The sequence below is a fragment of the Salmo salar genome, chromosome 10, assembly GCF_965601325.2.
Source record: "Salmo salar chromosome 10, fSalSal1, whole genome shotgun sequence".
NCBI lineage: Eukaryota > Metazoa > Chordata > Actinopteri > Salmoniformes > Salmonidae > Salmo > Salmo salar.
Genome location: NC_138300.1, coordinates 122,086,144 through 122,114,077, shown reverse-complemented (window position 1 = coordinate 122,114,077; position 27,934 = coordinate 122,086,144). Strand labels below are relative to the sequence as shown.

The 27,934-nt window shown below is 44.9% G+C and overlaps 2 protein-coding genes across 3 annotated transcripts in view; one reads left to right on the top strand and one right to left on the bottom strand.

Annotated features, from left to right (window-relative positions):
- duox (dual oxidase) overlaps positions 1-18,533 on the bottom strand; it is a 31,695-nt gene extending 13,162 nt beyond the window's left edge. The window contains exons 1-21 of the mRNA XM_082956640.1: positions 18,428-18,533; positions 18,187-18,270; positions 17,928-18,092; positions 17,493-17,680; positions 15,916-16,117; positions 14,501-14,667; positions 14,119-14,182; positions 12,320-12,416; positions 9,944-10,034; positions 9,621-9,723; positions 8,724-8,896; positions 7,566-7,741; positions 6,695-6,813; positions 6,182-6,322; positions 5,725-5,835; positions 2,958-3,160; positions 1,949-2,134; positions 1,243-1,468; positions 762-855; positions 352-527; positions 55-127 (exon numbers count right to left, since the gene is read on the bottom strand). Coding sequence (XP_082812766.1) covers positions 55-127; positions 352-527; positions 762-855; positions 1,243-1,468; positions 1,949-2,134; positions 2,958-3,160; positions 5,725-5,835; positions 6,182-6,322; positions 6,695-6,813; positions 7,566-7,741; positions 8,724-8,896; positions 9,621-9,723; positions 9,944-10,034; positions 12,320-12,416; positions 14,119-14,182; positions 14,501-14,667; positions 15,916-16,117; positions 17,493-17,680; positions 17,928-18,092; positions 18,187-18,270; positions 18,428-18,485 — 2,897 coding nt within the window. The 5' untranslated portion in view covers positions 18,486-18,533. The remainder of the gene's footprint in view (positions 1-54; positions 128-351; positions 528-761; positions 856-1,242; positions 1,469-1,948; positions 2,135-2,957; positions 3,161-5,724; positions 5,836-6,181; positions 6,323-6,694; positions 6,814-7,565; positions 7,742-8,723; positions 8,897-9,620; positions 9,724-9,943; positions 10,035-12,319; positions 12,417-14,118; positions 14,183-14,500; positions 14,668-15,915; positions 16,118-17,492; positions 17,681-17,927; positions 18,093-18,186; positions 18,271-18,427) is intronic.
- duoxa (dual oxidase maturation factor) lies at positions 18,292-26,720 on the top strand. 2 transcript variants are annotated; one of them, XM_045688577.1, is made up of 8 exons: positions 18,292-18,576; positions 21,239-21,406; positions 21,714-21,771; positions 22,115-22,249; positions 24,408-24,615; positions 25,136-25,353; positions 25,578-25,771; positions 26,147-26,720. In XM_045688577.1, the coding sequence occupies exons 2-8, from the start codon at positions 21,260-21,262 to the stop codon at positions 26,204-26,206; spliced, it is 1,020 nt and encodes a 339-aa protein (XP_045544533.1). In that variant the 5' UTR covers positions 18,292-18,576; positions 21,239-21,259; the 3' UTR covers positions 26,207-26,720. The 2 variants fall into 2 exon arrangements, with proteins under 2 accessions (XP_045544533.1, XP_045544534.1); XM_045688578.2 differs by lacking the exon at positions 18,292-18,576 and adding an exon at positions 18,930-19,156.
- The last annotated feature ends 1,214 nt before the right edge of the window (positions 26,721-27,934 follow it).

The window sequence follows — 27,934 nt, the reverse complement described above, 5'->3', positions numbered from 1 at the left end:
CCTGTTCCTCCCTGTTATTATCTTACCTGTTCCTCCCTGGTGTTATTATCTTACCTGTTCGTCTCTGGGGTGATGAAAGACACACGTTGGTGTCGACTCAGTCTGTTTCCTCCCTCCTTTTCCATCCCTAGATATACAGAGGCGTATGGGTAAGTGCTGAGACAAGGACAGAGGAGGCCTTTGGTCCTGTACTGCTCAGTTGGTAAGAGTGTTATCTAGCAATGCCAAGATTGTGGGTTCAATTCCCACAAGAATCACACGTATAGATGAATGGATGCACACTCTGTCCTCTAAATCTCCCTGTATCAAAGCCTCTGCTATTTGGCATATACTATTTTACTGTATAGTCACCTTTAATGTTGAGCTGGGCAAATTTCAGCTCCTTCTCGTGGTCCCGGAGCAAGAAGTGGAAGTCCTCCCAGGTGATCTGTTCCTTGTCGTTGAATCCCGCGGCCTGTAGCATGGCTTGGATAGCCTCCTCGGCCTGGCCCTTAGACAGAAGGCTGCTGGAGATCTCTATGAACGACCTGCAGGACAGACCACAAGACGGACAGAGTTAGGGTCGCGCTGTACGGTGCTTATCTTTTCATGTTGGATTGTGTGCACAGCTGGATCTACAAAACAAACAGCCTGAAATGTTGACATACTGTACATCTACTACGGAGGACCATTGCTGAGTGTGTAATGTCCCGTCAAGCCAGGCTTTTTTAAAAGGATGAGCCAATAGGCTGCAGTGATGAAGAAATGACCACAGTGCTTACCGAAGTAGTCTGGAAAAGTCCTCTTTTGATAAGAAACCATCTCCGTCAACATCGTGCATTGAGAACATCAGTTTGGACTTTTCCTCTGGTGAACCTACGTCAAATAGAAATTCAAATACGTATTCATGTATTCACGTAGTAATGTATTCATAATAGTCATGTATTCACATATTCACGTATTCATGTATTCACGTATTAATGTATTTACATAGTCATGTATTCACGTATTCATGTATTCACGTATTAATGTATTCACATAGTCATGTATTCACATATTCATGTAGTCACATATTAATGTATTCACGAATTAATGTCATCATGTAGTCACATATCCATGTATTCACGTATTCACGTATTAATGTATTCATGTATTCACATATTCATGTATTCATCAAATTAATGTATTCTTGTATTCACATATTCATGTATTCGTGTATTAATTCATATTCAAATGCTGTGAATATGCTTCCATATCCTTTACCTTTCATGAAAATGACGATGACGTCGAGGAACTCCTGGAAGGAGAGGTATCCGTTTCCGTCCTTGTCGGCCAGCGTGAACATGGAGTCGACAAAGAGCGAGTCCGGTTTGAGTCCCAGAGCGTCGGCAAACTCAGTTCCTGTCAGCTCAGTCTGCAGGGCTTCCCGGGTCTTCCTACAGGACGCACCGCTCAGGTCTCTGGCACCAGCCTTCTCTATCTCCAGGACCTATAAGGGTGGGGAACGGAGATCTGTTTTAACTGGGTTGTCCCGTTCAGCGTGGTGTCATTGGGATTGTTAATGGTGGTCACAATTGAATGGCTCAGTGGGTTAGAGAATGGCGTTAACAATGCTATGGGTACAGAAGGTATGTGTCTGTGTCTGTCCGTACTGTGCACCAGGGTTGTTGACAGTTCTGTAAGTGGCATTGGATAAAAGCGCCTCCTAAATCACCATATTACAGTAAAGCGCCTCCTAAATCACCATATTACAGTAAAGCATCTCCTAAATCACCATATTACAGTAAAGCGCCTCCTAAATCACCATATTACAGTAAAGCGTCTCCTAAATCACCATATTACAGTAAAACGCCTCCTAAATCACCATATTACAGTAAAGCGCCTCCTAAATGACCATATTACAGTAAAGCGTCTCCTAAATCACCATATTACAGTAAAGCGTCTCCTAAATCCCCATATATTCCAGTACCTTGGCAAAGGCACTCCTGATGAAGGTCTCAACTATCTGAGTCCTCTGGTCTCTGGTCACTGCCTCTCTCAGTATCTCCTTCTCTGTCATGTCCCTCACCGCCAGCTCCTGTCCACCGGCTGTCACCTCAGAGCGAAGGTACCGGACAAACTCTTCACGCTGGCCCTCGTCCTCAAAGTACAGCACCTGGGGACAGACCACAACAAACAGAGTTTAAACACATACACACTCTCTCCCTCCCTCGCTCTCTCTCTCCCTCCATCTCTCTCTCTCCCTCTCTCTCTCTCTCTCCCTCTCCCTCTCTCCCTCCATCTCTCTCTCTCTCTCTCTCTCCCTCTCCCTCTCTCCCTCCATCTCTCTCTCTCTCTCTCTCTCCCTCTCCCTCTCTCCCTCCATCTCCATCTCTCTCTCTCTCTCTCCCTCTCCCTCTCTCCCTCCATCTCTCTCTCTCTCTCTCTCTCTCTCTCTCTCTCCCTCCCCCTCTCTCTATCCCTCCCTCTCTCCCTCTCCCTCCCCCTCTCCCTCTCTCTCTCTCTCTCTCCCTCCCCCTCTCCCCCCCTCTCTCTCTCTCTCCCTCCCCCTCTCCCCCCCTCTCTCTCTCTCCCTCCCCCTCTCTCTATCTCTCTCTCTCTCTCGCTCCCTCCCCCTCTCCCCCTCTCTCTCTATCCCTCTCCCTCCCCCTCTCTCTATCCCTCCCTCTCTCCCTCCCCCTCTCTCTATCCCTCCCCCTCTCTCTATCCCTCCCCCTCTCTCTATCCCTCTCCCTCCCCCTCTCTCTATCCCTCTCCCTCCCCCTCTCTCTATCCCTGTCTCTCTCCCTCCCTCTCTCCCTCTCTCTCTCCCCTTCCACCCCCTCTCTCTCTCTCTCCTTCCACCCCCTCTCTCTCTCTCTCCTTCCACCCCCTCTCTCTCTCTCCTTCCACCCTCTCTCTCTCTCTCTCTCTCTTCCACCCTCTCTCTCTCTCTCTCTCTCTCTTTCTTATTTGTCCCTCCCCTGTTAATCACTCACCAGGTCATACTCTTTAGGTACTTTCATCAGCAGAGCCCTGCGGTAATAGTCACTGGACAGCAGGACGTCCAGGTGGGTCTGGGAACCAAGGCTGAGTGACCGTTGAGCGGGTCCAGACTGGTCAAACACCTGCAGTCTCCTCTTATCATCCACCAACAGATTGACTGGACGTAGGGGCTTCTTAGGGCCCTGCCACTCACAGGCTGGACAGAGGAGAGGAGAGACGAATCACAGGAGAGATGGAGAGGAGAGAATGAGAGGAGAGACAGAACGGAGAGACAGAGAGATGGAGAGGAGAGACGGAGAGGGGAGATGGAAAGGAGAGACGGAGAGGAGAGATGGAGAGGAGAGAGATGGAAAAGGAGAGAGATGGAAAAGGAGAGACGGAGAGGAGAGACAGAAAGGAGAGATGGAGAGGAGAGACGGAGAGGGGAGGTGGAGAGTGGAGACAAAGAGGGGAGACAGAAAGGAGAGATGGAGAGGAGAGAGAGAGATGGAGAGGAGAGAGAGAGAGACAGAGAGGAGAGATGGAGAGGAGAGATGGAGAAGAGAAACGGACCACAGGAGAGATCGAGAGGAGAGACCTAATCTGATACATCACACAGTACCTAACCTGACACACAGTACCTAACCTGATAAACAGCACCTAACCTGATACACAGTACCTAACCTGATACACAGCACCTAACCTGATACACAGTACCTAACCTGATAAACAGCACCTAACCTGATACACAGCACCTAACCTGACACACAGTACCTAACCTCATACACAGTACCTAACCTGACACACAGTACCTAACCTGATACACAGTACCTAACCTGACACACAGCACCTAACCTGACACACAGTACCTAACCTGATACACAGCACCTAACCTGACACACAGTACCTAACCTGATACACAGTACCTAACCTGATACACAGTACCTAACCTGATACACAGTACCTAACCTGACACACAGCACCTAACCTGACACACAGTACCTAACCTGATACACAGTACCTAACCTGATAAACAGTACCTAACCTGATACACAGTACCTAACCTGATACACAGTACCTAACCTGACACACAGTACCTAACCTGACACACAGTACCTAACCTGATACACAGCACCTAACCTGATAAACAGTACCTAACCTGATAAACAGTACCTAACCTGATACACAGTACCTAACCTGACACACAGTACCTAACCTGATACACAGTACCTAACCTGATACACAGTACCTAACCTGACACACAGTACCTAACCTGACACACAGTACCTAACCTGATACACAGCACCTAACCTGATAAACAGTACCTAACCTGATAAACAGTACCTAACCTGATACACAGTACCTAACCTGACACACAGTACCTAACCTGATACACAGTACCTAACCTGATACACAGTACCTAACCTGATACACAGTACCTAACCTGATAAACAGTACCTAACCTGACACACAGTACCTAACCTGACACACAGTACCTAACCTGATACACAGCACCTAACCTGATAAACAGTACCTAACCTGATAAACAGTACCTAACCTGATACACAGTACCTAACCTGACACACAGTACCTAACCTGATACACAGTACCTAACCTGATACACAGTACCTAACCTGATACACAGTACCTAACCTGACACACAGTACCTAACCTGATACACAGCACCTAACCTGATAAACAGTACCTAACCTGATAAACAGTACCTAACCTGATAAACAGTACCTAACCTGATACACAGTACCTAACCTGACACACAGTACCTAACCTGACACACAGTACCTAACCTGATACACAGCACCTAACCTGATAAACAGTACCTAACCTGATAAACAGTACCTAACCTGATACACAGTACCTAACCTGACACACAGTACCTAACCTGATACACAGTACCTAACCTGACACACAGTACCTAACCTGACACACAGTACCTAACCTGATACACAGCACCTAACCTGATAAACAGTACCTAACCTGATAAACAGTACCTAACCTGATACACAGTACCTAACCTGACACACAGTACCTAACCTGATACACAGTACCTAACCTGATACACAGTACCTAACCTGACACACAGTACCTAACCTGACACATAGTACCTAACCTGATACACAGCACCTAACCTGATAAACAGTACCTAACCTGATAAACAGTACCTAACCTGATACACAGTACCTAACCTGACACACAGTACCTAACCAGATACACAGTACCTAACCTGATACACAGTACCTAACCTGATACACAGTACCTAACCTGATAAACAGTACCTAACCTGACACACAGTACCTAACCTGACACACAGTACCTAACCTGATACACAGCACCTAACCTGATAAACAGTACCTAACCTGATAAACAGTACCTAACCTGATACACAGTACCTAACCTGACACACAGTACCTAACCTGATACACAGTACCTAACCTGATACACAGTACCTAACCTGATACACAGTACCTAACCTGACACACAGTACCTAACCTGATACACAGCACCTAACCTGATAAACAGTACCTAACCTGATAAACAGTACCTAACCTGATAAACAGTACCTAACCTGATACACAGTACCTAACCTGACACACAGTACCTAACCTGACACACAGTACCTAACCTGATACACAGCACCTAACCTGATAAACAGTACCTAACCTGATAAACAGTACCTAACCTGATACACAGTACCTAACCTGACACATCACACTGTGTCACACAAACACGATCACCTGTGATCACCTGATACGCAGCACACACCTGTGATTCCAGCAGCGGGTTCCTTTGTTGTGTTGTTAGCTCCTGCCTTCTGGAACTTCTTAAACTTGGATTTTCTGAAGTAGGCCACCACAAGGGCCATGAGGAAGCTCACTGGGAGGGGAGCAATGTCGTCAACAGAGAATCATTAACACTTATAATAAGGCTTATAACATGTTATGTCTCTCTAAGTAGGCTCACTGGGAGGGGAGCAATGTCGTCAACAGAGAAGCACTCAGGAGAGTTCACCACGGCTATGGTCAAAGAGATTCTGTATCAGAATCTGCTGTTTTAAAAGGTTTTACTTGCAATTGTTTTCCCCTGTCAAAAATGTGATATTTGGTTGTTTTACCTACTTTAATTAAATGAACTGATCGTAAGTCACTCTGGATAAGACTGTCAAAATAACCTCATGTAAAATGTGCATGTGGATACTGATTGGTTAACATCGGATACTGACCAACGGGAAAGAGGAACAGGCAGATGACTAGGATGCCGAAGCCGGCTTTACTCCCGGCGTCAAAGTAGTTGAGCTTGGTGGCATTGGTGCAGGGGTGGAGCTCAGAGGTCGTGACCTGAGAGGGCTGGGGACAAGGGTCACCTGGGACAGACAGAAAGACATGCAGACAGACAGATAGACACGCAGGCAGGCAGGCAGGCAGGCAGACAGACAGACAGACAGACAGACAGACAGACAGACAGACAGACAGACAGACAGACAGACAGACAGACAGACAGACAGACAGACAGACAGACAGACAGACAGACAGACAGACAGACAGACAGACAGACAGACAGACAGACAGACAGACAGACAGACAGACAGACAGACAGGGACACAGGGAGATTTGTTACTGTACCGGCAGCGACTACAGTTAACATTTTGAAGCTACAGGGAATACTACGGTAGATTGCTTATTTGTATTGGAAATACCACAGAAATATATAAATACGGAGAGGATATGATCTTTACCATCCTTCCAGAAGAAGACTCTTCTCTGTATGTCCTCAGCCTCCGCACTGCTGACTGCTGTAATGACGTCATGGAAGGTTGTGTTCCGAATGGTCTGCAGCTCCTCAGCTGTGAACAGACTTGAGGAACAACCACAAGGAGTCGTCAGATCGACTGGAAATGTTATGATAATGTCACCCAAAACAGTGAATCAAAGCTGATCTTAACAGATGTTAGTCTTGTGTTTCCTCAGTTCTTAACAGATGTTAGTCTTGTGTTTCCTCAGTTCAAAGCTGATCCAGATGTTAGTCTTGTGTTTCCTCAGTTCTTAACAGATGTTAGTCTTGTGTTTCCTCAGTTCTTAACAGATGTTAGTCTTGTGTTTCCTCAGTTCTTAACAGATGTTAGTCTTGTGTTTCCTCAGTTCAAAGCTGATCCAGATGTTAGTATTGTGTTTCCTCAGTTCTTAACAGATGTTAGTCTTGTGTTTCCTCAGTTCTTAACAGATGTTAGTCTTGTGTTTCCTCAGTTCAAAGCTGATCTTAACAGATGTTAGTCTTGTGTTTCCTCAGTTCAAAGCTGATCTTAACAGATGTTAGTCTTGTGTTTCCTCAGTTCAAAGCTGATCTTAACAGATGTTAGTCTTGTGTTTCCTCAGTTCAAAGCTGATCTTAACAGACATTAGTCTTGTGTTTCCTCAGGTCAAAGTCTAGTTCGACACCAGGCTATTGGTTATTTCATTCGTAGCTTACGTTCTCACAGGTATCCATCCAAGCTTTTGAGCGAACGTGAGAAAGTCGGAAAATCGAGGTTCGACTAACGGTAACAGTTTCATACAGTTATCTATATATATATATAAGGTTATGAGGTTTATATTTGACGTTGTTCCTACCCGTTCTGTGTGTTCTCGAACCAGAAGCGGTCGCCATTCCTGATGCGGTTGAACTGGTCCAGTATGATAGAGGAAAAGACCTGACCAGGACCGTCCACACACTCTAGGAGACCTCCAGGAAACAGCTCCAGTTTAGAGATGTCCCCATGGTACAGGTCTGCTAGGTCCCTGAACAGCTATAGATCCAGTAAGGTAGAGACAGAATAGAGAGGGTAGGTTATTCACTGCATCACAGCAATAGGAGAAGTTTATCTGGTTCTGTTTTTTTGCCCCTTGATCCTGATTCTGTCCATGTAGTTAGTTTGATCCCCTCACTATGGCTCTGGCTGATCCCTATGGCTCTGGCTGATCCCTGTGGCTCTGGCTGATCTCAGACCAGCGGTTTAATCCCCTCCCTGTGGCTCTGGCTGATCCCTGTGGCTCTGGCTGATCCCTATGGCTCTGGCTGATCCCTGTGGCTCTGGCTGATCTCAGACCAGCGGTTTAATCCCCTCCCTGTGGCTCTGGCTGATCCCTGTGGCTCTGGCTGATCCCTGTGGCTCTGGCTGATCCCTGTGGCTCTGGCTGATCTCAGACCAGCGGTTTAATCCCCTCCCTGTGGCTCTGGCTGATCCCTGTGGCTCTGGCTGATCCCTGTGGCTCTGGCTGATCTCAGACCAGCGGTTTAATCTTCTCCCTGTGAATCTGGCTGATCCCTATGGCTCTGGCTGATCCCTGTGGCTCTGGCTGATCTCAGACCAGCAGTTTAATCCCCTCCCTGTGGCTCTGGCTGATCCTTATGGCTCTGGCTGATCCCTGTGGCTCTGGCTGATCTCAGACCAGCGGTTTAATCCCCTCCCTGTGGCTCTGGCTGATCCCTATGGCTCTGGCTGATCCCTGTGGCTCTGGCTGATCTCAGACCAGCGGTTTAATCCCCTCCCTGTGGCTCTGGCTGATCCCTATGGCTCTGGCTGATCCCTGTGGCTCTGGCTGATCTCAGACCAGTGGTCTGAGCCCCTCTGTCTCATGAGTAGGTTAACCAACCACATACACTACCACCATCATTGGCAAATAAAACCTCCCGCTAAACAACAGCGCATACTGTATGGACTACGTAACGCATTAATAACCCATACAGAAAACATTCATGAGCATTTGCATAATAAGTCCTGAACATACCTGTGGGTTGGTAGTGTTGAGCTGTGGATTTATATCTCCCCATCTCTCTACAGGGGCCAGGCCCAGCCCCTCTCTGACCTGGTTGTAGCTGGGCAGGCCAAAGTCCCGGCCTCTCTGCACCGTCAGAGCCACCAGGTCCGACCGCGAGAACCTCATTGGACCGTACATATAATCTAGTGGGAAGAAGGCCCACCAATATGCATCAATATTTGTTACTTTTATTTTTTATTTTTTGTTAAAAATGCATTGTTGGTTAAAGGGCTTTGTAAGTAAGCATTTCACTGTGAGGTCTACTACACCTGTTGTATTCAGCATTTCACTGTGAGGTCTACTACACCTGTTGTATTCAGCATTTCACTGTGAGGTCTACTACACCTGTTGTATTCAGCATTTCACTGTGAGGTCTACTACACCTGTTGTATTCAGCATTTCACTGTGAGGTCTACTACACCTGTTGTATTCAGCATTTCACTGTGAGGTCTACTACACCTGTTGTATTCAGCATTTCACTGTGAGGTCTACTACACCTGTTGTATTCAGCATTTCACTGTGAGGTCTACCTACACCTGTTGTATTCAGCATTTCACTGTGAGGTCTACTACACCTGTTGTATTCAGCATTTCACTGTGAGGTCTACTACACCTGTTGTATTCAGCATTTCACTGTAAGGTCTACACACCTGTTGTATTCGGCGCATGTGACAAATAACAATTTTGGATTTGATTTGCTCAAATATAACAGCTGTAGCTATGACAACTGAAACTTCCCATGTCCTCTTCACAGATACTGTACCGACTCATAAAGGCAGAGACAACTCCTCTCCACTTCTGACGGTGTAAACCCACCAGCCAGAACGAGACATTAAAAAGACCATTTAAAGATGAAAGTAATCGTAACCTCTTAAGTCTTCCACGATGATGTTGTCCTCTCTCTCTGCGATCTGGGAGGCCATGCCCATAATCAGATGGTCTATATCCTGTCCTGACTTCAGGTTGGGGTTCTAACAACAGACAGCTGTCTCATCACAGGCACATATAGACTACATACAAAGTAGGCAGTAGATACCGACTGGTCCCAGATCAGTGATGTATCAAATTCAGAATGACCGTATGAGTTGGACAGACAACTAACACATATCTGGGACCAGGCTACAATATAAAACAAATAAACAAATTGACAGAGATGTGTGTTTCTTACATATTTGTATCTTTTGGTTTTACCTGACGGTTCCAAAAGCTGTTACACATGCGTATGGCCGGTGCCGTACTCCCATCGATGTTGACAACCTTCTGAAAGTGGCAAGTTTTGTTTCTGTAGACAAGAGAATGTTTGGAAAAAGTCACGATGACATTCAAGCAGCTGTTATTAAAATACGAATGTTGACTCAAACGCGGCATTAAGACGCCATGTTTCTTAGAACAAAACAACACCATAAACCCAAGAGAACATTTTAGCAATATTGAATTTATTTATTTATTTTAACTAGGTAAGTCAGTTAAGAAACAAATTCTTATTCACAAGGACAGCCTACCCCCGGGGCGACACTGGGCCAATTGTGTGCCGCCCTATGGGACTCCCAATCATGGCCGGTTATGATACAGCCTGGACTCGAACCAGGGTCTGTAGTGACAGCCTCTGAGATTGTGCCTTAGACCACTGCACCACTCAGGAGCCCCTATTGGAGTAGCCTGAAGAAATCTGAAGTGTTTTATTTAACTTTTATTTAACTAGGCAAGTCAATTAAGAACAAATTCTTATTTACAATGACGGCCTACCGGGGAACAGTGGGTTAACTGCCTTGTTCAGGGGCAAAACGACAGAATTTTACCTTGTCAGCTCGGGGATTCATTCTAGCAACCTTTCAGTTACTGGTCCAACACTCTAACCACTAGGCTACCTGTCGCCCCTCCACTCTAACCACTAGGCTACCTGCCGCCCCTCCACTCTAACCACTAGGCTACCTGCCGCCCCTCCACTCTAACCACTAGGCTACCTGCCGCCCCTCCACTCTAACCACTAGGCTACCTGCCTCCCATCCACTCTAACCACTAGGCTACCTGCCCCCCCTGCACTCTAACCACTAGGCTACCTGCCTCCCCTCCACTCTAACCACTAGGCTACCTGCCTCCCCTCCACTCTAACCACTAGGCTACCTGCCTCCCCTCCACTCTAACCACTAGGATACCTGCCGCCCCTCCACTCTAACCACTAGGCTACCTGCCGTCCCTCTACTCTAACCACTAGGCTACCTGCCTCCCCTCCACTCTAACCACTAGGCTACCTGCCGCCCCTCCACTCTAACCACTAGGCTACCTGCCTCCCCTCCACTCTAACCACTAGGCTACCTGCCTCCCCTCCACTCTAACCACTAGGCTACCTGCCTCCCCTCCACTCTAACCACTAGGCTACCTGCCTCCCCTCCACTCTAACCACTAGGCTACCTGCCTCCCCTCCACTCTAACCACTAGGCTACCTGCCTCCCCTCCACTCTAACCACTAGGCTACCTGCCTCCCCTCCACTCTAACCACTAGGCTACCTGCCGCCCCTCCACTCTAACCACTAGGCTACCTGCCTCCCCTCCACTCTAACCACTAGGCTACCTGCCACCCCTCCACTCTAACCACTAGGCTACCTGCCGCCCCTCCACTCTAACCACTAGGCTACCTGCCGCCCCTCCACTCTAACCACTAGGCTACCTGCCGCCCCTCCACTCTAACCACTAGGCTACCTGCCGCCCCTCCACTCTAACCACTAGACTACCTGCCTCCCCTCCACTCTAACCACTAGGCTACCTGCCGCCCCTCCACTCTAACCACTAGGCTACCTGCCTCCCCTCCACTCTAACCACTAGGCTACCCGCCACCCCTCCACTCTAACCACTAGGCTACCTGCCACCCCTCCACTCTAACCACTAGGCTACCTGCCGCCCCTCCACTCTAACCACTAGGTTACCTGCCCCCCCTCCACTCTAACCACTAGGCTACCTGCCTCCCCTCCACTCTAACCACTAGGCTACCTGCCGCCCCTCCACTCTAACCACTAGGTTACCTGCCGCCCCTCCACTCTAACCACTAGGCTACCTGCCGCCCCTCCACTCTAACCACTAGGTTACCTGCCGCCCCTCCACTCTAACCACTAGGCTACCTGCCGCCCCTCCACTCTAACCACTAGGCTACCTGCCGTCCCTCCACTCTAACCACTAGGCTACCTGCCTCCCCTCCACTCTAACCACTAGGCTACCTGCCGCCCCTCCACTCTAACCACTAGGCTACCTGCCTCCCCTCCACTCTAACCACTAGGCTACCTGCCGCCCCTCCACTCTAACCACTAGGCTACCTGCCGCCCCTCCACTCTAACCACTAGGCTACCTGCCACCCCTCCACTCTAACCACTAGGCTACCTGCCGCCCCAAAGTGTTTTCTAGCCTGGTGTAAACCAGCATGATCACCTGATAGTTCACCTTTCTGTTTCCCTGATATCTGAAGTTAAACTGAAAGGTGAAAGCAGGCTGGTTCTACCGGGCTAGTGGATTCTGAATCTGTCGTCGTCGGAGGAGGAGCGTATTCTCCAGCCGGCGGAAGCTAGGCCACAGTACCTCATGAAGACACCAGGAGGGGCCATCGTAGAGGCAAAACGTATGGCAGCTGCCTGAAACTCAGGCGAGATCCCTGGATCCACAAACTTCTGGTAGCCTGCAGGAGACAAGGCAGACGATGACACCAGCGTATACCTGTAAACCTGTAAACCTACTATAGAAGAGAAGAGAGGACGTACAGAACATATGTCCTAGGTAAGGTATGCCCACAGGTAAAGGAAGTACCGTGTAACATTGTGAAATAACACAGGTAAAGGAACACCTCTAACCTCCATATGATTTATGAAGAGAAAACAAAGGAACATAATGTGACTGTCACTGACCTCTGACCTTATTATTCTGGCTGACTGTGGAGCACCTGGCCGTGTGTGTGTGTGTGTGTGTGTGTGTGTGTGTGTGTGTGTGTGTGTGTGTGTGTGTGTGTGTGTGTGTGTGTGTGTGTGTGTGTGTGTGTGTGTGTGTGTGTGTGTGTGTGTGTGTGTGTGTGTGTGTGTGTGTGTGGAGAACCAGGCTGTGTGTGTTTGTCTGATGACGCAGAGAACAACTCACCTAACCACTGATTACCAGCGCATGACCTTGCTTCAGTCGTTCCTCTTCCCTCCCCTCTCATCATGCATTCCCCTCCTCTCTCTCTCTCCCTCTCTCTGTCCCCCCTCTCTCTCTCCCTCTCTCTGTCCCCCCTCTCTCTCTCCCTCTCTGTCCCCTCCCTCTCTCTGTTCCCACACACTCTCTCTCTCCCTCTCTCTGTTCCCACACACTATCTCTGTCCCCCTCTCTCTCTCTCCTCTCTCTGTTCCCCCCTCTCTCTCTCTCTCTGCCCCACTCGCTCTCCCGCTCTCTGTCCCCCACCCTCTCTCTCTCCCTCTCTCTGTTCCCCCCTCTCTCTCTCTCTCTGCCCCACTCGCTCTCCCGCTCTCTGTCCCCCCTCTCTCTCTCTCCCTCTGTCTGCCCCCTCTCTCTCTCCCTCTTTATGTTTCCCCCCTCTCTCTCTTCCTCTCTGTTTCCCGCCTCTCTCTCTCTGCCCCCCTCTCTCCGTCTCTCTGTTCCCCCTCTCTCTCTTCCTCTCTGTTTCCCGCCTCTCTCTCTCTGCCCCCCTCTCTCCGTCTCTCTGTTCCCCCTCTCTCTCTTCCTCTCTGTTTCCCGCCTCTCTCTCTCTGCCCCCCTCTCTCCGTCTCTCTGTTCCCCCTCTCTCTCTCCCTCTCTCTGTTTCCCCCCTCTCTCTCTCTTCCTCTCTGTTCCCCCCTCTCTCTCTTCTTCTCTATTGCCCCCTCTCTCTCCCTCTCTCTGTTCCCCCTCTCTCTCTCTTCCTCTCTGTTCCCCACCCTCTCTCTTCTTCTCTCTGCCCCTCTCTCTCTCTCCCTCTCTCTGTTTCCCCCCTCTCTCTCTTCTTCTCTCTGCCCCCCTCTCTCTCTCCCTCTCTCTGTTTCCCCCCTCTCTCTCTCTTCCTCTCTGTTCCCCCCCTCTCTCTCTTCTTCTCTCTGCCCCCCTCTCTCTCCCTCTCTCTGTTTCCCCCCTCTCTCTCTCTCCCTCTTTATGTTTCCCCCCCCCTCTCTCTTCCTCTCTGTTTCCCGCCTCTCTCTCTCTGCCCCCCTCTCTCTTCCTCTCTGTTCCCCCCTCTCTCTCTTCTTCTATCTGCCCCCCTCTCTCTCCCTCTCTCTGTTTCCCCCCTCTCTCTCTCTCTTCCTCTCTGTTCCCCCCCTCTCTCTCTTCTTCTCTCTGCCCCCCTCTCTCTCTCTCTCTCCCTCTCTCCGTCCCCCCCTCTCTCTCTCTCTCTCCCTCCCTCTCTCTTTCTTACTTACCAAGGTATGGAGACATTGTCTTTTCCCCCAGGAATCCAGGCAGCCATTCATAGAATGCAATATTCTGTAAAATAACAAAACCTAAATCAAGTCTATTAAACTCTTGAGTTACTTCTCTGTGTGAATAGACTACCAGTGTTGCATACAACTTTCATTGCTTGTCAAAACAGAGGATAATAACCTTGGTAGTTGCTGGTTACCCGAGGTGGGGGGTGTGACGCAGACACCTAACTCTCAGGTAATCCCATTTCATCCAGAAACCCACAACCACCTGGCACTGATGTAACTAACGACTCTCTTTTCTGGTCATGTGACATGCTGTATTACAGTAAAAAATTGACCACAATGTGTTGGTTGGATTACAGCAGACTTTTCCTGATACCTGGAACGTGGCGACCACGGTTTTCCTGGCGCTTTGAAACAGGTCTTCGTCTGACCACGACGGCTGTTTCTCACGCAGCTGGGAGGCGATGTAATTGTGGTAGCGAAACCACAGGATTCCCTCGGCCATGGTGAACACATTCTCGTTGCCCCAGCCGTTACCCAACTCTGGAGGGTAGAAGAACAAAGAAAGTGAAGGGTTCACTGACTGCATGTTTGGCTGTGGGACTGCACTATATCGACTGTATAGCAACGGCTAATCCCCAGTATCTCTACTTGCACACTCGTCTTCTGCACATCTATCACTCCAGTGTTTAATTGCTATATTGTAATTATTTCGCCACTATGGCCTATTTTATTGCCTTTACCTCCCTTATCTCACCTCATTTGCTCACATTGTATATAGACGTTTTCTATTGTATTATGTCAATATATGTATGTTTGTTTTATTCCATGTGTAACTCTGTGATGTTGATTGTGTCGCATTGCTTTGCTTTATCTTGGCCAGGTCGTAGTTATAAATGAGAACTTGTTCTCAACTAGTCTACCTGGTTAAATAAAAGCTGAAATAAAATAAATAAATAAATAAATATAAAAAATCTGTCAATTGACTGAAGGGAAATGGAAGTGACCCTTATCCTGGTATTAGTGTTAATAGGCAGTGATAACTGTCCTGAAACGAAAGTATTTTCACTATTTCTTTACAGGTGCCGACGATATCGTTATATCTCTTAAATGTGCTGATTAAATCTTTATATTACTTAGCTTCAGATTAAATCTTTATATCTCTTAAAGGTGCCGATGTAGGAGTGACGTGGCGTCACACCCAGCTCGTGAGGAGCAGGAAGTTTATATCCTGTTTAGTGGTTAGAGTGTTGGACTAGTAACCGAAAGGTTGCTGGCTCAAATCCCAGAGCTGACAAAGTAAAAAATCTGTCGTTCAGCACCTGAACAAGGCAGTTAACCCCACTGTTCCCCGGTAGGCCGTCATTGTAAAATAAGAATTTGTTCTTAACTGACTTGACCTAGTTAAAATAAAAATATTAAAATTTGAAATATTCTCTAAAGGTGCTGATGTCTAATATCCTGTTGCTGATATCTTTATATCCATTACAAAATACATGCAGATATTTTTGGTGCTTCCTTGTTTTCATTCTTCGGGCGTTAGTGAGGTGTCTAGCCAGATCAGGTTGGCATTATCAAGCTTTATTTTCTAAGTCCATTGTCATTCACCACTAAATCCTCAGAGAATAATGCACAGCTTTATAAATTCCAATCTTTTGTATAGCTGATTTTGTTGTCAAAGGTGTGGTTTTATGTGAGACAGACAGTGATGCAGGAGTATCGCTGTTGTCACCAGAGAAGAAGAAGAAAACGAAGAAGAAGAAGAAGACAACAACAAGCAGCATCTCTCACCGTAGAGTCCCTCAGGTCCATACTGACCAGTGGAGGGATCAGCAGCACTCCACATGAGGTTGCTGCCTCCCCTCCGTTTGGGCATGTCCGACTGCTCCCCCGAGGCTAGGAGACCTCCAGAGAAACTCCTCAGGGCGTCAGACCAGGAACTAGACGGGCCGTAGATAGAGCTGCCGTCCAGCCACGCTGTCACCAGGTTCACCTACAGTACATAGCATGACATAACGTGACATGACATAACGTGACATGACATAACGTAACATCGCCTTTTTTTTAAGACAGAAAATAATGTTTTATTGTCACATACCCCAGATAGGTTCAGTGAAATGTAACATAACATGACATGACATGACATAAGATGACATGACCAGACATAACATGACATAACATAACATGACCTGATGTAACATGACATGACATAACATGACATGACATGACCTGATATAACATGACATAACATGACATGACCTGACACAACATGACATAACAGGACATGACATAACATAACATGAAATAACATAACATGACATAACATGACATGACATGACATAGCACATCTACAGATAGAACATAATACAGTTTTTTATTTGGGGTGAAACACTTGGGACAGTGAGCTGTGGGCTTCTAGCCTATGGGTTTATCTGACGGGCAGTCTTATAAAGAATATAGGCTATGGGTTTATCTGACGGGCAGTCTTATAAAGAATATAGGCTATGGGTTTATCTGACGGGCAGTCTTATAAAGAATATAGGCTATGGGTTTATCTGACGGGCAGTCTTATAAAGAATATAGGCTATGGGTTTATCTGATGGGCAGTCTTATAAAGAATATAGGCTATGGGTTTATCTGATGGGCAGTCTTATAAAGAATTTAGGCTATGGGTTTATCTGATGGGCAGTCTTATAAAGAATATAGGCTATGGGTTTATCTGACGGGCAGTCTTATAAAGAATATAGGCTATGGGTTTATCTGACGGGCAGTCTTATAAAGAATATAGGCTATGGGTTTATCTGATGGGCAGTCTTATAAAGAATATAGGCTATGGGTTTATCTGACGGGCAGTCTAATTACCTGTGTGCGGGGGGGGGGTTATTACCTGTGTGCGGGGGTTATTACCTGTGTGCAAAGGTTATTACCTGTGTGCGGGGATTATTACCTGTGTGCGAGGGTTATTTCATGTGTGCAAGGGTTATTACCTGTATCTGAGAGTTATTACCTGTGTGCAAGAGTTATTACCTGTGTGCAAGGATTATTGCCTGTGTGCAAGGGTAACCTGTGTGAGAGGGTTATTACCTGTGTGTGGGGTTATTACTAGTGTGCAAGGGGTATTACCCGTGTGAAAGGGGTTATTACCTGTGTGCGAGGGTTATTACCTGTGTGCGGGGGGTTATTACCTGTGTGCGGGGGTTATTACCTGTGTGAAAGGGGTTATTACCTGTGTGCGGGGGTTATTACCTGTGTGCGGGGGTTATTACCTGTGTGCGGGGGTTATTACCTGTGTGCAAGGGGTTATTACCTGTGTGCGGGGGTTATTACCTGTGTGCGGGGGGTTATTACCTGTGTGCGGGGGTTATTACCTGTGTGCGGGGGTTATTGGGGCTCTGGCTGGAGTGTTTTTCCCAGGGCCCCCTCTGGAATGGCAGTAGGACCCGGCCGGTACGGTTGGGGTCAAAGACTGGGTCTCCCTCTGGGACACGGATGTGCATGAATTCTGGAGGACAGCCTGGAGGACGAGAGTCCTGGATCTCAAATGCTACGTGGTACCCTGGACAGACGGAGGATAAATACAGGGACTTGAGTTTGGGTCGCTGCTATTGTCAATCTATTCAACAACAAAAAAACTTTCCAATCCTTTTTGACGAAGTTGCCAGGTGTTTAACTGGTCACTCATTTTGTTACTATGACAACCTCCAGACATTTAATTTCACAAAGTAGACCCGAAACAATATCTCCTGAATGAGTCGGGAATGAATCATAAACATTACGGATGATGTTCCCAGGTGTCGATTTACCGAAGAACACAGAGAGTACAGTCTGGTTGTGTGCAGAGGGCAGGCCCGAGGGGCCACTGGCCGTCACATCGCTGACCCTGCGCGGGTTGGGGAGCTGTGGCTCTTGGAGAGGCTGGAGAACCCCGTCAGAGTAGCGCGCCGGCAGGAGGCGGACCAGGCGGGAACCTGCATATAAACGCATCGTATATCTTTAAATATTAATATTTCAAATATTTAATATTGTAAGTTAGTGGTTAAGATTTTGTGATTAAAAACTTACCAACAGCACCTCGACTGTGATAGGCTAAATTGTTATACCAGCCGTCATATCGTTGGACTTCCCAGGGGACTTTGGCCTGAGAATCTGCACACGTTAAATGTATAGATTGACGGTCCTTTCAGAGTGATACTTAAAATGCAGGACTTGTATAATAGTTATTTATCAAAGGTTATGCATTTTTTCGTGTGTTTTACTAGTCGTACGTAAATAACACGAAATGACTAGTTACAAGGCTACTTACGTTGAACGATAAGAGAAAGTACCGCTAACACTGTCCACATCTGTTTACGCAAATCCATCGATGCGAGAGATTCCGCTCAGCACGTAGAGACCCACTCCAAGACGGTCAAGAGTTGTCGAGGTGCAGTCTACCGGTGTGGAAAGTGCAAGGTAGGAACCCATCGTGGAAAGAAAAATTGCGATATAGCCTAATTCGTTTCGTAATGCGTTAAATATATGTGATTAGCAGTGCTTTAATAACTGCTATAATTAAATTGTGACTGACACATATAGAGAAGTTGTACGTTGTATGGAAGAAACAACACTAAAGAAAGGTTTTAAACAGGAAATGTTAAATAATTAATTATTAATTTTTTTAAACTGTAAACTTACCCAATTTTGAGAATGAAATGTCATGCGCACTGAAGAAGCCGGAGTTACGACAAAATCCAGGTGAGCGAAATAGCGCTCCAGAGAAGAACAGCCAAACAGTGTGTCTAAGACCTAAGTTCTCATAAGTTCTCTTCTAAGTTCTCACTGACACATGAGTTTCCTTGTAGGAATAATCGTCACCGGTTCACACACCTCTGTTCCAAAAAAAAATATACCAATCAATGCAAGCCGAAAGATACACAAAAGAAGTGGCTGGTATAAAATAAGTCTCTCGCCTTTGTGTGTTACTACATTCGGTTTTTCCCATCTTTCTGCCTCTTGTCTTGACCTGCTGGTCTACTTTTTTTTGCACTTTCAGGTGAGCATTATTTTTTTTTTAAATAAATTTATTTTATTATTTTATTTGATATTATTTTAAGCATACTTATTATGCATGACATGAGAATAGCATAGTGATGTATTTATTATGATGGTTCAGAGGTAGATGGAGTTCGATGTTTCTTTGTTTGTGTGTTTTTCTTTGTTATGTGTTTGTTGCTTTTTACAAACTTGCGTGGTCTACTTTGATATGTTTCTTTTGGCGGTGATAGTATGCCAGAGAGGCTAAACCTGAGTATCCGCTTACTGTACCCGTACTCTGTTTAGTTTGAATATGCTCTTAGTCTCAACAGAGTGGTTTCTTAAAGCACTTTGTAGGAAAACCCCCACAAAATTGGTCTACCAAATGAGAGTATGTTCAAGTAAAAATTATTTTGTCTTGATTCAGAAATAAAATACTTTCTTTAAGTGATATAATATATAGTATACATCCTGAGACAACAGCAAAAACAAAAAACTGCTTTTCATTTATCTGACTTTCATTTATCTGCATGTCCAGCCTTTATATTGAGCCTCACAATGAAGTGTTTTACCATGTTCTTTAAAGGACAACCAGGGCTACAAGTAGAACACAAAACTATTGGATATTAAACTGTTGCATTCATGAGTTTTACTGACAAATGGCAATAAAAAATAAGGTCCACCAAAACAATAACTTGATAAAAATGTATATGAATGCTGTAATAAGTACAGAAATGGTTTGCTCAGTGGGAAATGAATATCCAACTAGTCAGTGACGATCGTGTGGCGTTTGGAGTTTGTGACAGCAACTATGTGAGCTTATTACAGTATTATAGACACCATGTCCTGGGATTTACTATGTAGAAGAACCCCTTACAGTATTATAGACACTATGACCTGGGATTTACTATGGTCTATGTAGAAGAACCCCTTACAGTATTATAGACACTATGTCCTGGGATTTACTATGGTCTATATAGAAGAACCCCTTACAGTATTATAGACACTATGTCCTGGGATTTACTATGGTCTATGTAGAAGAACCCCTTACAGTATTATAGACACTATGACCTGGGATTTACTATGTAGAAGAACCCCTTACAGTATTATAGACACCATGTCCTGGGATTTACTATGTAGAAGAACCCCTTACAGTATTATAGACACTATGACCTGGGATTTACTATGGTCTATGTAGAAGAACCCCTTACAGTATTATAGACACTATGTCCTGGGATTTACTATGATCTATGTAGAAGAACCCTTACAGTATTATAGACACTATGTCCTGGGATTTCCTATGGTCTATGTAGAAGAACCCCTTACAGTATTATAGACACTATGTCCTGGGATTTACTGTGTAGAAGAACCCCTTACAGTATTATAGACACTATGTCCTGGGATTTACTATGGTCTATGTAGAAGAACCCCTTACCATCTAACAACTCTTATGTAGCTTGCGAGTGTCCGTGAGAGTCTCAGCTTTTCATAGATAGCTTTTAATAGTTTGTATCTCAAACAATTCGGACTCTACAGCCGTTTTTGTAAAAAAGACCCAGCCCTGGGCCCTTTCAGGAATTTTTTGTTTGTGTACTAGGTCATCAAATTGTGTACTACGTCATCATATTCGTATGATATGTTTCGAATTCAATTTGTTTGTTGTGCTTAAGATCCTGGGGCCGGTTGGACCAGCGGGTGGTAACTCTAAATCCCACGTAAAATGTGCTCTATGCAGGACCTAAAAGTTGTACCTGTTGTGCCCTTCTATGAGCTACGCCTAGTAGGGAGCAGGCATAGGATGTTCATTTGGGACTATCTTATTTCATGATATACAGAGAAAATAATAGCAATATATATTTTTAAAAGGATGTGAGTCTCGTGTTCATATTTCACAAGCTCCGCGGGCTTTTCCAGATGGCTATGAACGAGTCAATAGCAAAATAATACTCCCAATTCCCCCAGTGTACATTATCCTCTACTATACAGTGTTGAACTGATGGCCCAATGTATCTCCTATCTCTGGATCTTTACACAGTAATTGAGACACCGTGCTCTTAACACACTAACACTGTCTCTTTCTGGTCACGCTGTCTGCTCTCAGCCCCGGAGATCCTGAGGAAAGATGACCTTCTACGATAACATTTACCCGTTCTACCCCCTACCGAGAACCTCCTTTATCTTCAGCACCCACCTCCTCACTATTATCCTGGTCTTCCTGGTCTTCACATTCAGCTTCCTTCTTATTCTGCCAGGTATCAGAGGCAAGTCGGTGAGTAGAACCAACTGGTTCAAATTAATACCAACAGAATATTGAATCTTCAGACTCGATTGATCTTCATATTCCATTTCTGTTGGCACAAATCTGACTCCGTAATACCTACTGTGGCCTACGATTAGATAATATAAATTGCTCAATGTAGATACATATTGACTTAAACTGATTATTTCCCCTTGGAATGTGATTAAAATCAAATGGATTAATAAAACAATAACAACAATGTATTATAGCTGTCAGTCAGTGAAAGTAGGTACATGTTTCGTGATCCTGACTTGTGTCCTCAAACCCTCTCTTCTAGAGACTGTTCTGGATGTTCAGACTCATCATCAGTTTCTTCATAGGTGTAGTAATTGTAGGTAAGTACCGTACCTACCTGGACATTTCTTTTAGTTTTCACGTCACATCTTTTACAACACTATACAAGAATTTTTGAACTCTCTGCATATTTATATTTATTTTATACCCGCAGGATTGTTGATTAGGCTACTCGATTCCGATTGGTCGACAGGGTGTCAATTATTTCACAGGAAACACACATCAAAAGAAATGCTGAATCAACTGCTATAAAGTAGTTCATTGTATCGTTGTTGTTTTTAGTATGACACCCAATCCCAATCTCAATCCCAATCTCAATCCCAATCTCAATCTCAATCTCAATCCCAATCTCAATCTCAATCCCAATCTCAATCTCAATCGCAGCACTGAATTTCACCAGTGACTGGGCTGAGGCCCAAACCACTACCAACGCTACCTACAAGTCCTTCAGCAGTGAGGAGGTGAACGCTGAGGTGGGACTGCATGTTGGATTGTACGGCATCAACATAACTTTAAGAGGTGAGCCCCGTAAACCACAGGCAGTGCGTCCAAAAGGCTAGGGGGAAGCTAAACTGACCCAGAATGTACATTCAAATAAACATGACCAATTTATAGGCCTCCACATCGCCGTGCGGGCTACCTATAGCTCTATATAGCTCCGCATTGACATGATTGGTTGGTAGGTGGGTGGGGGCGGTACTTCCTGTATAAACACATTCACTTCTTTGACAACTTCCTTCACAACAGCTCTGCTCTGCTCAGCAAGTATGAATGCCCCCGTAAATACTGTACTGCTAATTCAGACACCAGAATGACCATAAATATACTAATACAGAGTACTTATGCAGCGCATTCGGAAAGTATTCAGACCCTTTGACCTTTTTTCCACATTTTGTTACGTTACAGCCTTACTAAAAAAAAAATGATACAAATATTTTTTTCCTCATTAATCTACGCACAATACCCCATAATGACAAAGCAAAAACTCGTTTTTCGAAATTTTAGCAAATATATAAAGAGAAATAAACAGAAATATCACATTTACATAAAGTATTCAGACCTTTTACTCAGTACTTTGTCGAAGCACCTTTTGGCAGCGATTTACAGCCTCGACTCTTCTTAAGACGAACCATCACTCGAAAACTAGTGGACCAATGGAGACGCAATATATATATATATATACGCTAGGGTTGAATGGAGGGAACCTGCCAAAACCACTCCCTTTTCCCGGGATAAATAACAGAGAGAAACCGGTAAATTATAATAAAATATTTGAATACATGATTTATATAAACATGACGCGTAATGGAAACTGTTAAATGATATGTGATGTTTTATATCTGGATTCAATACGGCCTTCTCTCTGGCCACTGCACGATCAACGCTCAGCGTGGAAACCGACAGCCCGTCTCAGCATGTAGATCCGTCATCTCATCATGGTAACTGTTTTATTTTATTGCGACAGGTGGACCTACATTTGCTAATATAAAATACCTAATGCGCTGTCTAATTGACACGTCTCTATCTGGATTTCAAAGGGGTCACTTTATTTCTTTTTTTATTGTAAAGATTATTTGTTTTTAAATTCCAGCTGCAAAGTTTTAAAACACTCATATATCGTTTCTTTAAATCAATACAGGAGCTAGCAGTCTTTCTCTCTCTCCATCAAGTCCATTTAAATTGTATCCAAAATAGATAATCCTGTATCCAAAATAGATAATCCTGTATCCAAAATAGATAATCCTGTATCCAAAATAGATAATCCTGTATCCAAAATAGATAATCCTGTATCCAAAATAGATAATCCTGTATCCAAAATAGTTAATCCTGTATCCAAAATAGATAATCCTGTATCCAAAATAGATAATCCTGTATCCAAAATAGTTAATCCTGTATCCAAAATAGATAATCCTGTATCCAAAATAGTTAATCCTGTATCCAAAATAGTTAATCCTGTATCCAAAATAGATGTATCCAAAATAGATAATCCTGTTCTAGAGTGATATATAGTCCTATCAATAGATGTCCTAGCCTATTTCTTTCAGGTAATAAATTCAATGCAGGTTTAGTCTTATATTTAGCTAATGAATGATGGCCTATGTATAATAAACTTCTAACTGATAGCCTCTGTCTCTTGCGTAATACCCAAGCACCTGTGTTCCGCTGGCCTCTCTCCTTGGATAACGCTCCTTAGCTCTTGGAGTCCCATGCAGGAAAAGACAATAGATAGAATAGCAGGTTACCAGTGACAGACAGGTGACCTCCCACCAGGTTACCAGTGACAGACAGGTTACCTCCCACCAGGTTACCAGTGACAGACAGGTGGCCTCCCACCAGGTTACCTCCCACCAGGTTACCTCCCACCAGGTTACCAGTGACAGACAGGTCACCTCCCACCAGGTTACCAGTGACAGACAGGTGGCCTCCCACCAGGTTACCAGTGACAGACAGGTGGCCTCCCACCAGGTTACCAGTGACAGACAGGTGGCCTCCCACCAGGTTACCAGTGACAGACAGGTTACCTCCCACCAGGTTACCAGTGACAGACAGGTGGCCTCCCACCAGGTTACCAGTGCTGTAGCTCTAGGTCTGGGATTGTGACACATAACTTGTCATGTGTGTTGTAAGTGCATGGATTATAACCTCCCATTGTCCTCTATGGTCTCTATCCCTCCAGGGAATCCTGTGAATCAACTGAACGAGACCATCAACTACAACGAGATGTTTGAGTGGAAAGACACCATCGATGAGGAGTACGAGGATGCCCTAGAGAGAGGTCTACCTAACCCCATCCTCTATATCGCTGAGAAGTTTACCCTCAACAACCCATGTGGCCTCATCTACCAGTATAGATACTCTGGGCGCTATGCCTCGGCCACTCTCTGGTAAGCTGACTAGATCTAAACACATAACAGTAGTGGATATTCCACCACCAGATCCGAAGGTTAATGTTAAGCATCAAATCAAATTAAATCCCCAAAAATTATTTGTCCAGTTCGAGGTGAGTAATCTCTGTCCTGATATCCAGAAGTTATTTTCGGTCATAAGAGACGGTGGCAGAAATATTATGTACAAAATAAGATACAAACAATACGAGCAAAAAAATTGCACAATTGTTTAGGAGCCCCGTAAAAAAGGAAGCCATTCCCTCCGGCGCCATTATGGGCATTATAGAGATGGAGATCAAAGTTATGGTAAGGTTTAAGTTAGGTGTTCAGGGTTAATGTTTTGGGGGGGGGGGTAAGGTTTAAGTTAGGTGTATGTTCAGGGTTAATGTTTTGGGGGGGGTGAGGTTAAAGTAAGACGTAGGGGTTACTGAAGCGGCATCCAAAACCATTGAAAATCGTCTGACTGTACATACACACACTGTCAAATGTAAAACAAGCGCTGTCTCCCCTTCCCCAGGACAGCGTTCTGCTGCTGGATGGTAGCCAACGTGCTATTCTCCATGCCTGTCATCCTGTACGCCGGCTACATGATGGTGGCCACTGCTGCCTTCATCTTCTTCTCCATGGCCTCTTTCTCCACCATCAGGAATCTGCCTACCTGTCTGTTCACCATAGGCACCTCTGGAGCCTTCCAGACAGAGTACAGCGGTTCTTTCTGGCTGGCTCTGGCCACAGGTAAGGAAAGGTTTACCAAAGCTCAAGGCTCTTTCCTCAATTTAAACTTTGCTCAATTCCTTGTGTCCTCTCTCCTAGCCTCCATCTCAAGTGGTTATGAGGTTAGGAGAAAGGACTCTAGGAATCAAGGAAAGATTAATTGAGAAAGAGTCAAGTTATCCACACTAATGACAACATGAAAGGGCATTTTGTTAAAAAAAAAAGGCGTCCATCTTGTTTTCCAGGTGTCCTGTGTCTGGTCATCGGAGTCCTGGTGGTTCTGCTGGACTGTCTGATCCCTGAGAAGATACGAGAGGCCTTCAGTGTCGAGGTGGACAACGACGAAGATGAAGATATTCATTTTGGACAGGGATACCTGAACTCCAACTTCCTGGCAAGCGTAACCACCACACCTTTGACAACTTTAGTACTTCCTACGGTAAGTCTTCCAGTTTAATAAGTAGATGCAAGTCTAGCTCTGGTCCAGGGCTTCGTTTAGTTGCCTTCTAACAATCACCATCACTACTGTAGCGCTACAGATGTAGGATTTTAATTTGAGCCAGTTTGCTTCAGCAGGAAAATAATCCTGTAGCAACAAGAAATGTGCATTTTTATTTGGATTATAATTAATGGGCATTTTCCTAGCCAAAATCAAGTCTGAAATTTCTAAGTGGATATTGCAAACTTTAGAAGCTTATTTAAACCTCAAATACAGAACAGGGTCATCAAATTAAGATCCTACATCTGTAGTAATAGGTAAATAGTATTGATTTAACCGTAAATAATGTTATTTTCTTCTTCTTATGTGTTCCAGGATGAAATTCAGAAAGACAGCCACCAACCATCCCTCCAGGAGCTGTCAATCGCAATGTAACCCAACGTGGCAGGCGTTAAAACACGCCTGAGACGGAGTTCCCACATCCGCTTTTCAGCGGAAAAGTGTATCCCTGAAAACCGGATACATCCGGTTGTTGGCAACTCCCTCTAAGGCTGGTCGCAATGTAACGAAGTCAGATTCATAACCTCATTCCCCAGCTTGAAAGGTCTCTACCGAACTATTGAATCCCTAGCTTTTCGAACAGCGTAGTTGGTTAAAACGTTGTCAAGGAGGGCAGTCACGTGCGAGACATTAGCCTCTGTCGAGTCCCCAACAAACGGATGTGTCCTGGGTTCCAGTCTGGCTGTGAGGCGACGAGGGAGGAAATGGTACTGCTAGACTAGCACAGTGACCTCCTTTTACACAGGCCTCTTGTACTGTACTGTAAATAATGTGTATAAAATGTGTTCTACTCTGTCAATGCCATAATTGTTATTATTAGATGTGTTGTATTACATGTCATGTTGAAATAGTGTACGAAAATGTATTAAAAAGTTTTTTGCGAGATTCACACACTTTTTTTGTTTGTTACTGGAGATAATTGAGTCAGGTATTCAAGTAATTGACGATGTGCTTCTTGTGTAATAACCAAATGGCACCCTATTCCCTATATAGTGCACTACTTTAGACCAGCACCCTATAGAACCCTATTCCCTATATAGTGCACTACTTTAGACCAGAGCCCTATTGAACCTTATTCCCTATATAGTGCACTACTTTAGACCAGCACCCTATAGAACCCTATTCCCTATATAGTGCACTACTTTAGACCAGAGCCCTATAGAACCCTATTCCCTACATAGTGCACTACTTTAGACCAGAGCCCTATAGAACCCTATTCCCTACATAGTGCACTACTTTAGACCAGGACCCCTATGGCTCTTGGTCAAACGTGCACTAGGGAACAGGTGCGACATTTTGGGGTACAAAATTTGAGTTTTTATTTTTTTTAAAGTATTTTACTTTCATTTTCATCATTGCATGTAATAAATGTAATTTTATTTAAAACACATTTGGTAAGCAATAATTAGCCTTGTCACTGGTTTCATCGATCACAGTGTATTCTCAGTATCTCACAATACATTCGTACAGTAATATACAAGTTAATACATTCTCGTTGTACCTGGTCTGCCTCACCAATGGCACCCTACACCCTTTATAGTCCACTCCTTTTGACCAGAGCACTGTTGCAACGGCCCTGGTTAAAAAGTAGTGCACTGTAAAAAGGAATAGGGTTCGGTTTGGGACGGCAGACCTGATGTTTAAGGTAATCAGTCACCTAAATATATGTGTAAAGAAGAACCCACGTTTCAGTAATATCTTTGGCCTTCACCATTACCGTAATATTATATACCATTACCGTAACATTATATACCATTACCGTAATATTATATACCATTACCATAGTATTATATACCATTACCGTAATATTATATACCATTACCATAGTATTATATACCATTACCATAGTATTATATACCATTACTGTAATATTATATACCATTACCGTAATATTATATACCATTACCGTAATATTATATACCATTACCGTAATATTATATACCATTACTGTAATATTATATTCCATTACCGTAATATATATATACCATTGCCGTAGTATTATATACCATTACCGTAGTATTATATACCATTACCGTAATATTATATACCATTACCGTAATATTATATACCATTACTGTAATATTATATACCATTACCGTAATA